This window comes from Platalea leucorodia (genome assembly GCF_965183815.1).
Source record: "Platalea leucorodia genome assembly, chromosome: 5".
NCBI classification, from domain to species: Eukaryota; Metazoa; Chordata; class Aves; order Pelecaniformes; family Threskiornithidae; genus Platalea; species Platalea leucorodia.
Window position 1 is genome coordinate 49,450,800 of NC_138827.1, and position 16,036 is coordinate 49,466,835.

The 16,036-nt window shown below is 52.7% G+C and overlaps 1 protein-coding gene across 7 annotated transcripts; it reads right to left on the reverse strand.

The window, feature by feature from the left end:
- Nucleotides 1-69: 69 nt before the first annotated feature.
- Nucleotides 70-15,902, reverse strand: VAMP4 (vesicle associated membrane protein 4). Of its 7 annotated transcripts, none has more exons than XR_014228305.1 (10): nucleotides 15,827-15,902; nucleotides 15,388-15,499; nucleotides 13,447-13,493; nucleotides 13,036-13,086; nucleotides 5,806-5,906; nucleotides 5,163-5,242; nucleotides 4,927-4,978; nucleotides 4,130-4,351; nucleotides 3,774-3,864; nucleotides 70-329 (listed from the first exon to the last, which is right to left on the reverse strand). XR_014228305.1 is itself a non-coding variant. In XM_082313379.1 (9 exons), the coding sequence occupies exons 2-9, from the start codon at nucleotides 15,451-15,453 to the stop codon at nucleotides 3,836-3,838; spliced, it is 648 nt and encodes a 215-aa protein (XP_082169505.1). In that variant the 5' UTR covers nucleotides 15,454-15,499; nucleotides 15,827-15,902; the 3' UTR covers nucleotides 3,184-3,835. The 7 variants fall into 7 exon arrangements, 5 of the variants coding, with proteins under 5 accessions (XP_082169505.1, XP_082169508.1, XP_082169506.1 ...); XR_014228306.1 differs by lacking the exon at nucleotides 70-329 and adding an exon at nucleotides 1,095-1,121; XM_082313379.1 differs by lacking the exon at nucleotides 70-329 and having other exon boundaries at nucleotides 3,184-3,864.
- Nucleotides 15,903-16,036: the final 134 nt, after the last annotated feature.

The window sequence follows — 16,036 nt, forward strand, 5'->3', positions numbered from 1 at the left end:
CCGCGCCCCCTCGGGCCCCTGAGCTGGTCCCCCCCGGCTGAGGCCCGGCCTACAGCGGGGCGGGGGCGGCTGTGGCCCTGCGCTGTCCCCGCCGGCCGCCTCCCTGTTTACTTCCCAGCGTTTGGCAGCCGCGGCCGGAGGATCCCTCTCCCTGTTTTCCCTGAGGGAGAATCACGTGTAGTTGGGGAACTGCGTAGCGGGTTGTGCTCCAAGCGCTGCTGCTATTTACTCCCCCACCTCTGGCAAGCCTGCACTTTCCGATGCGATATTTCCTATGTGGGAGCCATCAAGTTTCATCTGGCTGAAGGTGATGCGCGACCAGCTGGCGGCTGTAGCAAAAACATGAGTGGGGAGAGCTGGACTTAGGAGATTGTCCTGATGATCAGGATGGTCAAGAGGTGGTCCCTGCTCCCACTGTGGAGCCCTAGAGGAATGGGTCAGTGAAGCCCCGTGCTCCCCAGCCAAAGGGCAGTGGGGAGCAGCGCCCTGCCAAGCAGCAGGGTCCTGGGACCTCTCCCACTGTGGCACCCAGTCCTCCCCTTGCAAAACCAGAGCTTCTGGGACTCCCCAGGGGGGACTTCTTCCCCTCTGGTCTGGCCAGCTCCCAGAACCAGGAGCAGGGAGGCCTCTCCCCACCTGCATAAGAGCTGCAGACATCCATCCCTGCAGCCCCTGTTCCCTCAGGCGTGGGGACCCCAGGGTCTCGCTGCACGGGTCACACCAGCAAGCCTGGGAGGAGTAACCAGCCCTGCAGCAGGAACGCACAACTCCAGCCAAAACATGCCATTCCTTGTAAAAAAGCGATCATGTGGAAAACAGCAGCTAACGAAGAGGTCTGTCTTCTGCACAAAGAAGGAATGGATAAAACAGACCATACGCTTGGGTGAAGGAATTGTTTTTGTTGTAAAATCTCCTTCATAACATTTCAGTGAAAACCAACCCCAAAGCATGCAGACGCTGCTGGAAACAACAACCCTTTCCACTCACTACCGTTCTCCCTGCCACCAGTCCAGGGTGGGACAGCACAGGCTGCAATATAAAGACCATGGTATCCCAAAGGAACATAAGGAGGAGTGCTCTGTAACATACCTGAGACCAGACATTGTAATGATCTTTTCAGCCTTGAGGGAAGAAGAAAAAAAAAAAAAAAAAAATCTATAAAACTTGCTCAATAAATTCTATTACTGTGAAGTTACTGACCAGGACTGTTGATTTGCTGTGCTGCTGCCTCTCACAGCCTGAGCTGGTCCCTTGAGAAGGTCTGTGCTCGGGATGACCCCAGCGTTCAGTGACTTGAACCTAAAAATGATCAACACCTAATCCTGGCAACCCATGGAAGTGCACTGAAGGCTTTGGCCACGGCAGCTTTCCCTGCCCTGCATCTCAAGTACAACCGTTTGCACCCCAGCCTCCTGGGAGATGCTGCAAAAGCACTCTGGCAGCGCTGTCGAGGAAAGCCAGCTTTTCCAGGGCAAGAACCTGCTGCCTGTGCCCAGCTGCCTGGGGTGGGCCTGGTCCAGTCCCTTTGGTACCAAAGGATGAGTCCGGAGCAGGCACAAGACACAAACAGTCCAGGGTCAGGGGCACTAACCTTGCCACCTCATTTTCCATGGATCTGGATCAGCTGGAAAAGCATTTGTGCCTGTCCGAAGCAGCGCACTGCTGGCATGGTGATAACAACAGCAGTTCTCGGAGTGGTACGCCGGTGCCTGCACTGAGGAGAGTTCAACGCTACCTGGAAACTCTCCCTAAGGACATGCTGCTGACGGAGATCCGCTGAACCCAGCAAGGACAGGGCTCAGGAGGGTGTAGCAGCAGCTCCCAAATTCGGCAGCTCTAAGCAATTCTTTAATACAGTAGGGTTGCTGTGAAGCCTTCATCCTACCAGCACCCAGCTTTAAAGTCAGGCTTTGCCTCCAGCAAGCAACTGCATAACTAACTTCCCCTGCTCAGACCTGGTGCCAGCAGGGATCTGAAGTCCTGATGTGCTGCTGTGGCACCAAGGTCCTTCTGTGGGTGGCAGCAGCAGCAGCAAAGGCAAGATGGGGCTGGCAGAGAAAGCCAGAGGTACTGGCAGGACTCTCCAGCAGCAGGAGTAAAGCCTGCCCTAACAGGCACACCAGAGCAGGCACAGCATGGCCATTACACAGGCTCGCAGTGCCGTTAACTCACTTTTCAGCTGGCAGGAAAAGGCACCCAATAGCTCAGCAAGACCTGCAGCCCCCCCTGGAGACACAGTCCCTCTTCATCCCCCCTTTTTGATCCCTTGCAGGTGGAGAGTAGCCAAAGGCATAGGCAGGATGATTTTTGTCCTTTCCACTGGGTGCACAATCTTAAAACCAGGCTACACTTCAGGAGGAAAAACCCAGCTTGGCTTTCTGGTTGCCACCTGGAGAGACCAGGGCCCACAGAGGGGAAAAGCCCTATTTATAGTCCAGCTGGGCAAGCAGAGCTTGTAATCACATCCAACCCTCCAGCCTGCTGTGCTCACTTTTAATCCCCCTCTCTGCATGAAGCAGCAGCAGCACCACTCAGGTGGAAACTGTGTACGAGGTACTGAGGGTGGGTTCAAAAGAGGAAGCTGGGATATGGCACTGAGAATTCTCTGGGGCACCATTTCCCCTCTCCAACATTACTTCAGACACACACTAAGCAGGACAATGCTTCTCTCATTAGATAAGAGACAGCAAAAAGAGAACCAGGAGAGCCTAGTCCCAAGCTCAGGGCTGGAAGGAATGAGGGTCCCAAAACCAAATGCCACCGACACCTGAGACCACGGTTGGAGAGAGTCAAAATGCAGCGGTCCCACCCACAGATGGAGGAGCTCAGCTCCTGTTTAGTCCAGCACAGGGGCCCCTACACCCCAGCGCATCTGTCTGGGAACAGCCCCCACCCCGCCAGATCACAGGGATGCAAAAGGGGCTGGCGTTTGAGACCACAACCACCACATCAAGGTGAAGGGCTCTGAATAAGAGATGGGCTTGTTTGCCCTGGACTGGTTTCAGGAGAGCTGTTATTCTCCTGCTGTGTCTTCTATATCATTGGGCATTAGCTGGGCTTTACACACACTTCTTGCTTTTGGTTAAGAAAACACTGAAACAGCCCTTTCCTAGGGACTCCTGGCAGTGGAGAGCTGTGAACATCCTCCAGAACACTATGGAACAGGAACAGGAACTCCACATGTACAGTCAAAAATAGGTTTACTGGAATGTCTTTAGTCACAGCTGTAAGCAGCAATACTGAAAACACTGAGCTTGTATATTCCCATGGCAGGACCAGAAAGTCTTCTGGATTGTAAAACCTAATTATTTCTTTTTTTCTCCTTTTTTTTTTTTTTTGAACAAGAGAGAAACAACACCCTTGCAGTTCTCCACAGAAGGGTCAGTTCCCTGTAGCATAATGGTATGTTTCTCTTCAGACATTTTTCCCCTCCTTTGCTCCGATGAAAGGACAGAGTCCCCTCTGCCTTCCACAACACGCAGCGGGGAACTGCTCAAATGGTACTATTATTATTATTACAACTCAACCATATATACAGATAAACTGTAGTGGCAAGTAGCCAGCTCCAAACCAGAGACCCAGAATTCCACAAAACAGGCAGTTTGGGAACTGAATCTTCTGTTATAAAAAAGTCTGACAGCCAGAGCAGGTACTCGACCAAAAAAAAGGGTCATTTGGCAGTTCTTAAAACGCTCTGTTAGAACTGGCTACTTGCCACCACCTCCTCGCTCCTTGGAGAAAAACAACTTCAAAGCTATATACAGATATCTCACTTAAATTACACAGCAGTTTGGTTATCCCAGAGCCAGCTCCGCCGAAGCCTCCAGCTGCCCCGTCAGGTACGGTACTTCAGGACTATGGGTACTGGAAAACACAAAGAAACAAGCTCTCAGCCACACACCTTCGCATGCAACATCGATCCCTGCCAGAGAGATCCCCCCTCTTTCTGTAGTGACAAACATCAAGCAGCTGCGAGGCAAAGTGTGTTTCCAGGCTCAAACTAATGCAATCTGCTGCCTGCACACACACACAACAACATTTCCTGCCACCTTCATCTCCTTCCAGCTTCCCAAAATTAAACCAGATGGGATTTTCCATCAGTGTCTGTCTCTCTCTACAATGCTCCTACCCTGCTGCCAGCTCTGCCTCTCCCGCTGCAGGCTGTGTGTCAGCTGAACAGGCCACAAGGGTTTTGCCGAAGTAACGAGAACAGAGCTGCCCCCGGCCATGGTCAGTGGGAGGAAAACACGCCGGAGCCCGTGGCACGGAAGAGCTGCGCTGGCCATGCTGGGCTGCTGGGATCCCTGGAGCGTGTCATTCTGCAGGCAGGGGGCTGAATTACTACTTCTGCCTGGAAGAAATACGCTCTGGTCGTTATTACCTGTTTGGTAGGAAAAGCAGTGACATCTCTGCTCTGGGGAGCTCCAAAGAGACCAGGAAGGGCAGGGGAAGGGACCAACGGCAAAGCTGCAACAGCTACTTGCTGAAAATTAAGCAGCCTGGCAGCTTTGGGGAGGAGCATTTGCAGGGAGCAGGCCCATTGCAAGATGGTTGATATATGCGGAGAGGCCTTTGGAAGACATTGCTCTAGTTTGAAACTCTTCCGTCTGCTCCCACCAGCCTGAGGATCAGTCGGTGCCAACCCTGAATTGATACAACGTTGGCAGGGCACTGTTGGCTTTTTTTTGGCCACAGTCAGTAGGACTTGGTTTGAGCCTGCTCCTCTGCGTGCACATTTAAGCCTTGCAGAAGAGGAGTGTGGTGTGGGCTACAGGCACCACTTATGACAGCTTAAGGCAGAGCGGGGCCCGACGGAGTGGCTCAGGTGCTCTCCCTCAGGGACAAGAGCACCATGGTGTCACTCAGTGTGGAGTGCCACAAATATTTCAATGCCAGACATGGCTGGGGTGACCTGGAGCTACTCACCGATGATCACGAGCAGGAGAATGATTGTCACCAGCGCTATGATCGCCTTCATCTGCAAGGGGAGCACAGAGGCATGTTACACGGGGTGCCATGTGTAGCTGCTTTGACCTGAAAGGAGGCCTCTGCCTTCTAGCATCTTTTCAGCTAGAAAGCAGGGCTTCTCCATCCCCTCCCAGGGTGGGGCAGGTAACGACCCTTTCACAAACCCGCCCATGCCTGTTCCTGTTGTTGCTCACCTTGCAGCCTCGCCACCACATCTGTCTCCGAAGCTGCTTGGCTCTGTTGCTAAAAGCTGTTGCATTGTCTGATAAACTTTCTATTGAAGGAAAGAAAAGAGGTGATTCAGTGGCGTGCGCACAGTCAGAGCACCCACTCTGATTCCACTGCGTTTTAAGCAATAAACTCAGCATTAGGGGAAAAGACCCAACCACAGCGTGATTCACCAAAGCCACAGCAGATGCCAATGTGACGCCCTTCGCTAGAGCACACACAGACCTGCTGAGTCCCACTGAGCCCCCTTTGTACTGGCTGCCCTCTGAGGACAGGAATTTGCTCTGCAAGCCAGCAAGCGAGTGGACAGCTGAAGCGCTCAGGGCTGTTGGGAGACAGACCAATCTACCTTTGCTTGAAAGACCAACTAGATCACAGCACCCAAACGCCTCCTAACTAACGCCTCTGCGCAGAGCAGCAGAAGGGGAAGGCGAATGTCAGCAGAAAGTCAGATCTGCAGCCCAAGGCTGGGAAACACCACTCCCAGGAGGCACAGAAATACTCCCAGGTCTGTCATTAGGCGCCTTCTGAACCGACACCAGGTAACCTGGCCCAGCAACGGGAAGAGATGTGGGGAACAGGCCGGCAGAGCGGCATTTAGCATCGTACCTGATTTATCCTGCAGGTCATCCAGCCGCTCGCCTCTTTCAATCACCTTCGTGATGTTCTCCTGCATAACATCGATGACTTCGTCCACCTGGTTCTGGACACTAGAGTGGACAAAAGGCAGTGTGAGGAGCAGAAGCAAGCACCACCGCTGCATTGCAGCACCAGCCCTTGCTCAGAGTCGCCCACGCTGACGCGGTCCAGGAGCTCACCGACACAAATCAAAGGGGACTACAGTGGAGGGAGGTTGATGGGATGCCGAGAAAGCCAGAGGCATGGCATCGCCTGGGGTGGGTCTCTGGCAATCCCAGGAAGGGTGAGGGAACACAAGGGGCTCAAAGAGAGCACTGGGAAGTCAGCAGAAGTGGGGCACCCTCCATAACACCTTTAACACACAAATGCAGTAGGAAAAGGCACCAATTGTGTTGGTGGGCACCTCTGCTGCAGAAGAGCTGACAAAGGAAAAAAACCCAAAATATAAAACCTGCACCTTATCTTTCCAGATTTCATAGAACCTCACACCGCATCTTTGCTAAATAACTTGGGGTGAAATCAAAGCAAGGTGCACTCCCCCCTCCAGGAACTGAGTTACTAAATGAAACCCACTCTGCCAGGGGCCTCAAGAAGACAGTAAAGAAATGGCTGGTATGAACAAACCAAGTTATTATAATCCATCTTCTCACAGGTTACGCAACTCTGTGGGTAGTCGCTTCAGTGAACAGTAGCCTAAATCACACCCGCAGGGTTATTATAAATGCATTTATTCACTCCATAAAAAAGCCACATTGGTAAGAGAGAAAAATTCTCCTGGTGGAAAAATACTGCTACATTCTGGTTTGTATTTTGGACCTAATAGACTTTTATTTTCCTGGAGATAGAAATAAGAAATTTCTTGGGGCCCTAGGGAGACAATACATTGTTTGAGACATACCGTTCCCAGAAAGTAAGTGGCAACAGCAATGTCTTGGAGACAACGCTACACACAGGGCAACAAAACAGAAATAGCTCCAGGCCACTCACTCTGCATAAGTATTAGGTTTGACGACTTCAGTTGCATTGATTAAAAACATTTAAGCACTTTAAACATATCGAAATGCATCCAGCATTTCCCAAATATTCAGCACTAATAGGCCACTTCAGCAGCTCTCCACGTTACCAGAAACACAAGCCTCCTATTAACAGTCCACCACCGATGTCCCCAAAGGGAAGAAGGGTTGCTACCACTTCATCATTTGCGCCTGCTTAGCGCCCACACTTTCCTGCTCCCCAAATTATCCAGTCACATCATCTTCCTCTTTGGACGCGTGCAAAACCCTCTCCTCCCCACTGCCATCTCACAGATGCAAACGTTCAAAGACGTTATTTGCCAAATCAGAGTTTTTACAGCAGCACCAGACCCAACTCCACCGCTTAGGGAGCCACCATCCAGCACCTAAGCTCAGAGCACTTGGCGAGACAGGACAGCGCATCCTCCACCACGGCCCAGGAAGCCAGCGCCAAGGGAGACCCAGAGCAGCTTGTCCAAGGCCAGTCAACAGGGCACTGCAAAACCAGAAACAGGGCCCCATCCTAGCCACCATGCCTCTGATTAGAGGCATAGGTTCACATTGACCTATTTCTCCTGTCTCCCTACCAGCTACGTGCCTCTTGCCGAGCAAACATTTGCGCTGAGATGTACATGTGAGGAGCAGCTGCAACAAGCAATAGCGGTCGCAATGGAAAAGCATATGCCTTGATCATTACCGTTCCAAAAACGGGCAAGGAATGTCATTAAAATAAAAGGCTTTTTTCTCCCCAAAAATCTCTAGAAAAAGCTCCAGGTCTTTGAATATGAAGGGGCTTCCCATATCTTAGCATTTCAGGTCAGGCTCTGTAGCACCACTGCACTGCAGCTTCCAGAGCTGGAACAGCCAGGCAACCCCTCCGAAGCCAATTTCTGACTCAACAGCCCTCATATGGCACATGCTGGACTCCAGCAGTGCACGTAAAAACTTGCTTTTCTTAGGATACCACAAGAAAGGAACCAGCATCTCTCTGCACCCACCTACACCGTGTGGTAGCAGCTGCCTGCTAGGAGTTTCTTATCTGGAGGGGAAAGGCATAGATAATCCTCAAACGCCTCTCAGCAGGAACCTGCCCCATGCCCACGAGCCTGTTTTGATCCACCATTTGTTTTACAAGGTGTGAGGCGAGTGGCAGAGCCGCCACCATTGGGAAAGCGCAGAAGGTGGCACTGAGGACGCAGGCAGACGCTGCCTGGGAAACACGTGGTGGCACCTTGTGGAGCAAAGTGTCCACCCCACACAGGACACGGGCAGCCCCGTGGCCCTTCCTTGGGGCAGCAGGTGAGGACGTGAGGAGGAGGCGTGCTCTGCGAGGGGGTTTCCTTACCTCGGCACAACAGACGAGTCCCAGCTCAGAGCTGCCAGCAACGCTGCTATAGCTTGCGGTGAGAGAGGAGAAGCAGAAACATCTGCTATCCCAGATGAGCCAACTTGGCAAAAACTCTAAGGCCTTAAACATCAGTTTCACAGGCAGAACACTACATTTGCAGTATGTAAATGTTTCTGAAATAATTTACTGGCTTCAAAATAAAGAGTTTTCCTCCCACAACAGATTTGTAACCAAGTCATCTTGGGACAACTAACAAGCAGGAGCACGCAAGGTTACAATGCATCTAGGAACATGCAGCGCAACGCAATGCCACCTGTATCCCCACCAGTACAGGTCAGAGCCTGGAGAGAGGCTGCTGCAGTCCCAGGACACCCCAAAGCATTCAAGGCAGAGTGGGCAGGTATGTAACTTCAAGCTGCTCTGCTGTGTACCAGCATTTGGGAGACACCTGTGGAGCACAGACCCCCACTGCCCAAGTTGCATCTCTGCATCCCACCTCTTTTCACCTGAGCTGCTGGCGAAACGCTGCATGCCATTCCTACCTGCCCATAGCCTGGGCATGCTGTTAGCCATCCCCAGGAGAACAAAACATTTCACAGTTGGGAGAACGAGGCACAGAGAAATCAAGGCTTAAACTCTCACAAATGTTAAGGTGTTTAACTCCCATGGAACACAGACACATTTGAGCAGCCCAATACCTTTTGGTATCTGATGTAAAAGAGAACCCTGGAAAAAAACAGGAAGGAAGAGACAGAGCCAGGGAATGCAACTTTGATCTCCACACAGTGCCTGAACCAGACCTTAAGCCAGTCCTTGCTTTCTGCTCTCTCCCACCCATCACTGCTGCAAGAGATGCCTCTCCGAGAGCAGGCTGAAAGATGCCCAGCCTATGCATTAGCCCTGCAGTTTCAGAACAAATTCAACAATTCCCACTAGTTTGGCATGCTTGAGGTTAGAAACCCAAGTCGCATCAAGAAGAAAATATTTTCTTGTTTTATTTGGCATGAGAGAATGAATCCTCTAATATGAAGCGTATTTCCTGTTAGGGAGCTATTGGCTTTTGACACATACATTTCATGTGCTTCACTCCTGCCAGATTTCCAAGAGAAATAAAGTAGAATAAATACCTGCCAGGAAAGGGAGCAAGACAAAAGCATATAACATGTCTCTCATGACCCTCCTTCTTACTAATTATTGCAAATACGATGCTTTTAACAAGGACAGCAAGTGTACACCGTCAAAGCAACAACAAGAGACGCAACGGCGCTTAGTTTGGTTTAGGCTCCTCATTTTTTGTGCTTTGCCGGGTCCAGAGTGGGAGGAATAAGCCTTTCCATTTTGGACACACTGGGTTAGCTACTGAAAAACTCCTTGGGCTGGTCACGGTGTTGGGCTAACAACAGTGCTGCATTCTTCAGACATTGTAAACAGGCCGTGCACGCACCATGGGATGTGCTGCTCAAGGCTGCTTCTTGTCTCCAAGTCGGCTGTTTACAGCCAGCATGACACACTTCTATTTTCCACCCCAGTGATATTAATAGTGCTGTGTATTTTGGTGCAAATTACACCCAAACACCCCTCGTTGTGGCAATAACCCAGGGAAGAGGGAACAGGATGGAGAGCCAAGCCAGATGGACAGGAGGCAGGAGGCCAGCACAGCGCAGCGCTCCCCGAGGCACGGCGCTCTGCAGAGGGGCTGCCCGGCAGACAGCTCTGCTGTACTCGGCAACGGGGTATCAGCGCTGAACCGTGCCCCAAATCCCTAAGCTGCTGTTCCATCACAACAGCGAGGAAGACAGCAGTCTATGCTGTGCCCTGAAGCCTTTCAGTCCTTGAAAGGATTATACCCAACAACGATGCCTGACGATATGATCTTGGTATCGCCTTCAAATGAAAGCCTGGAATACGGGTGGGGTCCACTGCATGTCCAGCCACCTGCAACGAGCAGCCAGGCCCTGGAAAGCTGCTGTCAACTCTTGCCTTCAAACCGTTCCCCAAACTCTCCCCCTCCTCGGGACATAATTTGAGGCTTGCAGCCAGACAGAGCCACCGGGGCCAAGCCCCGGGGCCAAGGATGCTGGCCACCCCCAGCAGTGCAACAGAGGAATCACAAGGGGCCAAAACCTGGCTCCCAGGGAACCACAGCAGTGTGCTGAGCCTCATCACCAGCACAAGCAGGAACCTGAATCCAGCAGCACAGTCCCCTGAAAGCAGAAACATCAGCAGTGAAGGAAGTCAAGCAGCACAGAAAAGGGGGGGATTTTGGTAATATTTTTGAAAAGATGACCTGTGATGACAGGCTCCTATTCTAAATAAAAGAAACCCAGGCAGAAGATGAGCATCTCATCTACCGTAAAGGCACTAAGAGCTCTCACGGCGCACATTCAGGACTTCTCACAAAGCCTGGAAGCAAAGGCAGAGAAGCTCTCCCTTACCTGTTCTTTTAACAGGCTTTTCCCCAAAGTTACAAAGCTACCTTTCAGCTCCAGCCCACCCCAGGGATGGGGAGGTCTCAGAGGGAGCCTAAGGGACCCCATGCAGCCACTTAATTATGGCGGGAGAGTCCACCCCAGCCGAGCAGCTGTTGGGACAACAGAGCCTGAACTTCCAGATATATCAGGACAAAACACAGCACTGAGGGCACTGTGACGCTTCGTCCTGCCACTATTGCTGGCTCTAACTCATCTCTTTCCCCTACGAGGTTTGCAGTGTTCCCCACCGTCTTTTTCTTCAGCTGACCCAGCCTTGAGGGTCTCTGCTGCCAAAATCTCCACCCTGACCCAAGCCCCTTCGCTGCCAAGGACAACTAGGAAAAGTTTCCAGTCTTGCCCCTCACATTCAACGTTCCGCACCTTTGCTCCCATGATCCCATCACTTTTTCCTCTACCCAATCCTCCATCCAGTTTCCTTCTACGCCTGTCTTCACACCTCGTTCCTCCAGCCCCGTACAACTACAGTCTCTCTAGCTTTGCCCAGTTACGCCTCAGCTGTCCAAATGCTCAAATTCCTCCTTAAAATGTCTTTTCCTTACAGTGTTTCAGCAGCAACCCAACCCTCCTTTTCCCGCTCTGTTGAAACAAGAACAGACTGCATCATTACAAGACCAGGCATCAATCCATCCAGCACAAGGGCTGGTCTGATCAGAAACTTAATAATAAGCTCCATGACAAAAAAGTGACAATTGCACCCTGTAAGTGCTTATTAAACAAAGCAATCAACATTGATGACAGCGGAAAATAGATACTATTTTATAATAGGTGCTCTAGGTACTAGATAGATGTAGCCACTTGCTACCCCAAGGGACATATTCCATACCAGGTCCACTAGACAGGCAATCTCTGGCAACGTGCAAGCCTCATGTGTGTTGGGCATTAGTCACATCACACCTATGAACCCACCAGCTCCTGGGTGAATTCTTCTTTCATTTTTCTGCCCCTTCACAGCTGCGGTGCTATCCTCTACCTAAGCCCTTGCTCCCTCCTGCCTGTCCAAGACAGTAGGGAAAGAAGAGCTCCCGTTTTCCCCCCGCCACGCAGGGAAGGCAGAAGACACTCTGTAATTCCTTTCCAGCAGAGGAGGACAAAGGGGTAGATGTGCCCCCCTCTCCACCTTTTTATGGGGGCAGGATCCCACTCATAAAACCAATGCTCATCCTTCTCATTCACTCTAGATCAGCCTGGCCCTGCCCTAGAAGGGAGGCTTTATCCACACTGGCTTACTCTAAGGACCAGTGCGCCTCTACCAACAGTGTCCTCACACCCTGGAGGGAACGGAGATCCCCTGAAAACTCAGGGCGCAGTGACCGACCTGCTGCCTCTTGTGTAACTCAAGTGCACTTCGCCCCTCAAGGTAACGTGGCAAGCAGGCACACAAGCAAGCACTGCCTAATGCTGATGTTGGCAATGAGTCATCTCAGAGCCGCACTGGCTTCTTCCCGGCATGAAAAAAGTCCGTAACGAAGAGCAACGCTCAGGGTGCACACAAGACAACCCAGTCTGAATAACGCCCGGTCATCAGTCCCCGCACAGATCTCTGTTCTGGATCCACGGAGGTCAGCAAAGGAAACAGTGCAACACAAACCAGGGGTCTGCGAATATCCTCCCCCCCGCCACTTTCCATTAAGTACCACCATTGCATCCCTCATAGGAAAGGGCAGGACAAACTAGAGCCCAGAACAAGCATCATGCAGGAAATGACTCAACGGGAGAAGGATCCAGAGCATTCACCCCTTCCTTCTTGCTCTAATACAGTCAATAATCCTCCTCCACCTGTAATGGCTTCCTGTTTGTCCAGCTGCTTTGACCCACTGAGTCACTGCTCATCTCCAGGTCACCTGTATCAGGTTTTTAACTGGAGAAGAGGAGGCCAGAGGACCAGCCGCTGCCCAAAAAACATGGTCCTGGCGTGCTCCTGACCACTTGCTTTCTTGAAACATTGAGGAGCAAGTTACAGGATGAAGAAAAAAGCAATGAAACAATAAAAAAAAAGTGCTAGCGAAGGTTAAAATTCAGGATTAATGCTCTAGAAAAAGAGCCTCATAAAAGCATGGAGCAGGGCATCACCAGAATACAGCAAGGGCTTTAGAAACTCCGCTAAGCTACTGTGATACAATCCTATCCCTTCGCCTCTGTCAATGCACAGTTTCTTGATAGTGTGGATCAAATTTGAAATTTCCCTTAGCTGTGGACCCGTAGGGTAGGAAATGTCAATTAGAAGACAGAAAGCACAAACCACGTTCATATTCAGAACTACACAGAAATACTCCGGTAAGACAGCAGCAGGAGCTCATAATGCCAGAATAAAATATTATCTGTGTGACACTGAGGAAGAACAACTTACTGCCTGATCTTGTCATTCCTGGGTCCAAATCTTGGTCCAGAAGGCCCTCTCCTGCAGGCAGAAAAGAGAGCAATCAGGATGGAAGATGCACTGAAAACATGTATCTAAACCAAAGACTCAAAGACAGAACCAGAGCCTTGTGGATGGAGGGCTGTTCTCATGCCTCCCATCAGCCCCTCCCATGTCTTAGGCTATGTGGGCACCCCACTCTTATACAGGTCACACCTATTAAGTCTTAATTCATGCTCGATGCCACGGCTCCAGGAGACCATCTCAAAGGAATCAAAAGTTTTGATTCCCAAGCCCCCACCTATGTGGCAGGGAGCAGCTTTTGGTATTCAACACCTCCAGTCTCAGAGACGTAGGCAGCTAAGACATCGCATTCCCTACAGCAGCCATTTAGAAACTCACAAGAAAAAGTCTTCCTCTTCATCTGAATCTTCCTCCAACAGGTTCCTCTGCAAACACAGGAAAAAACCAAACCACCTCATCAACAAGCAACCCCCATTTCACACACACAGTTCCAGACCTTAGGATGCAGTCAGCATCCTCCGACTGCAGGTTATGCGCGAGCCCTCCTTTGGAGAGCGTCAATGGTACTTTTTAGGTGTCTGGAGTTGCGCTGTTTCTCTCTGCTTGTGAGCAGGGGCCGAGCTGGACGTCTCTGTGCCGCTGTTATCGCCTCGGCAGTGTTTGCTAGCTCTGTACAGCACAGACCAATGCATAGCTCTGCAGCTCTGACTTGGGACAACTCGCACCTCTGCCACTGAGCCAAACTACGTTTGCGTCAATGGTCAGTTGCCTGTCAGGTTCAGTTCCCAGTTCTAGGGATCGGTACAACTCCCTGCGACGCAGAAGCAAACAGCGCATCAGCATGTTGAGCCCTGCCTTGGAAAGCAGCAGGGAGAGCCCCTGCGCAGGCCAGCTGTGGAAGGAAGGCTCTCTCTGCTCAAAGGATGATCCCCAGCGCTGCACTCAGTCAACAGCAGCTGCTCAAAAAAACGTCAGCATCGCCTACAGCCACCCTGGGGCATCCCATCTGTGTGGGAAGTCAGATCCACTCCCAGTTTGGAGGACGCGGTTTCTCCAGCCATCTGATGGCAGCAGCTGTAAAAAGGATGACTGCACGGCACGTCCAAGGAGGTCGGCCCCTCCAAACCCCCAACTAAGGCAAAGGCTACGGCCGGGCTGGAAAGCAGTGCGGTCTGGTAGCTCCTCTGCTTCACACCAAATGGCTCCTCCTGGGCTCGGATTTGCTGTTCTGCTACACCCCATCAGACGATCCAAAGGCTGATTTTTAAGAGCCCACAATCCCACTTAAGCCTGAAAGTTTAGGACAAAGACATTACTAGAGTTCATCTCTTGTATCAAGGCAGCACGGATTTTTCAATTGAGCTGAGGGGTCCCAATAATATACACTTAAGATCAAAAATAATCAAGAGGGGGAAATGGCACGCTAAACATGTGGGCCAGTGAACACATCAGATGGTCCCTACAGTACCAACTGCTGCTGCTGCTTCTCCTGTGCATAAATTTGGGCTCCCACCTGCAAGTGCAGTACTCTTATTCTGAAGCTTACCTACATTTCCATCCTTGTCACATTTGCTCAATCGACTTAAGCAACCCATGAGACCACGCAATAGTTTCAGCCATCGCCTCCCTCAAGGGATGAGCGAACCGCTCTTGGCAACACGGGATCCTCATCTCGTTGACAGCTATCGTGAGCTGCAGCAACATTTTAGACTACAGTCTAAACTCAGTTTTAGCACAGTATGACCCCAGGACAAACACATCACGTTAAATCCACTTTGTCTAAAGCAGGCAACTACAGTACTTTGACCCGTATTCGAAGCCTGAAACATCAGGGGACCTTGGTGACAGGAGAAAAATTCAGCTGTAAAGCACAGGGTAACTTCACACGAGTCCTTCAGCCAGCTAGGTGGGGAGGAGAGCCGCGACGTGCCCAGGCCGAGCTCTGCGGAGAGGCAGGAGGCTGGAGCACACTGGGGCCTCACGGCCATAGAGGCAGCCTAAAGGAACTGAAACAGGTTCTCAAGACAGCCGCGTCCCCTAACGGGGCTTGTTTTAAAATAACGCGGGTCAGGTGTGCTGCACAGACGGTTCCCTCGCTAGCTAAACGTGGCTTTTGACAGCGACACGGCCTCTGGCCCCCGTGGCTGAAGGCCGTGGCGGAATGAGTCCCTTTGGCAAAGGGAGCCGTAACTTAGGGCTTGCACCGGCCCGGCGGCTACCGGCACGGCACCCCGGGCGCCCCTGCGCCATAAGAGCCCGTTACGGCACCGTTACGGCCACCGGCACCGGAGGGACCGGCCGCCCCCCCCCAGCACTCACCCGCTCGCTCTTCACCGAGCCCGTCACCTCGTCGTCGTTCAGGTGCCGCTTGAATTTCGGAGGCATGGTCTCTGCCCGCGGGAGAGGCGGCTCCGCGCCCGGGAGGAGAAGCCTGGAGGGGAGGCGCAGGGAGGGGCCGGCTCACCCCGCTGCCCGCCGCCCCGGCCGCCCCTCGCCGGGGCCCGGGAGGGCGGGTGGCGGGGAGCCCCCGCACCGGTGGGCCCGGAGGGGTGGGGGGAGAGGGGGAAGGACGAGGCGGCCCCAGCTCGGGGGGATGCGGTGGCCCCGGGGGTAGGGGGACGCAAGGGCAGCCGGTGCCCGGGACCCGCGCTTTCGCCCAGCCCCGCCGTTCCAGTCCGGCCCTGCGGTGCCCCGGGGGCCGCCGGCGAGCAGAGCCGGTGCCCAGACAGAGGCACCCCGCCCCCCCCGCCCCGCTCACCGGGCTCCGCTCCGGGCCGGGCCGGCGGGAAATGGCCGGTGCGCCGGCGAGTCAGCTGTCCCATCGACCGCCTCGGCGCTCCGCCCGCCGCGCCGAGCGCCGAGCTACCGATGCCGGGGCGGGCCGGGGGCGGGGAAGGGGCGGGCCCGGGCCGGGGCGGCGGGGGCGGCCGGGCCGGGAGCGGGGTGGCTCGGGGGCCCGGGGGCTGGC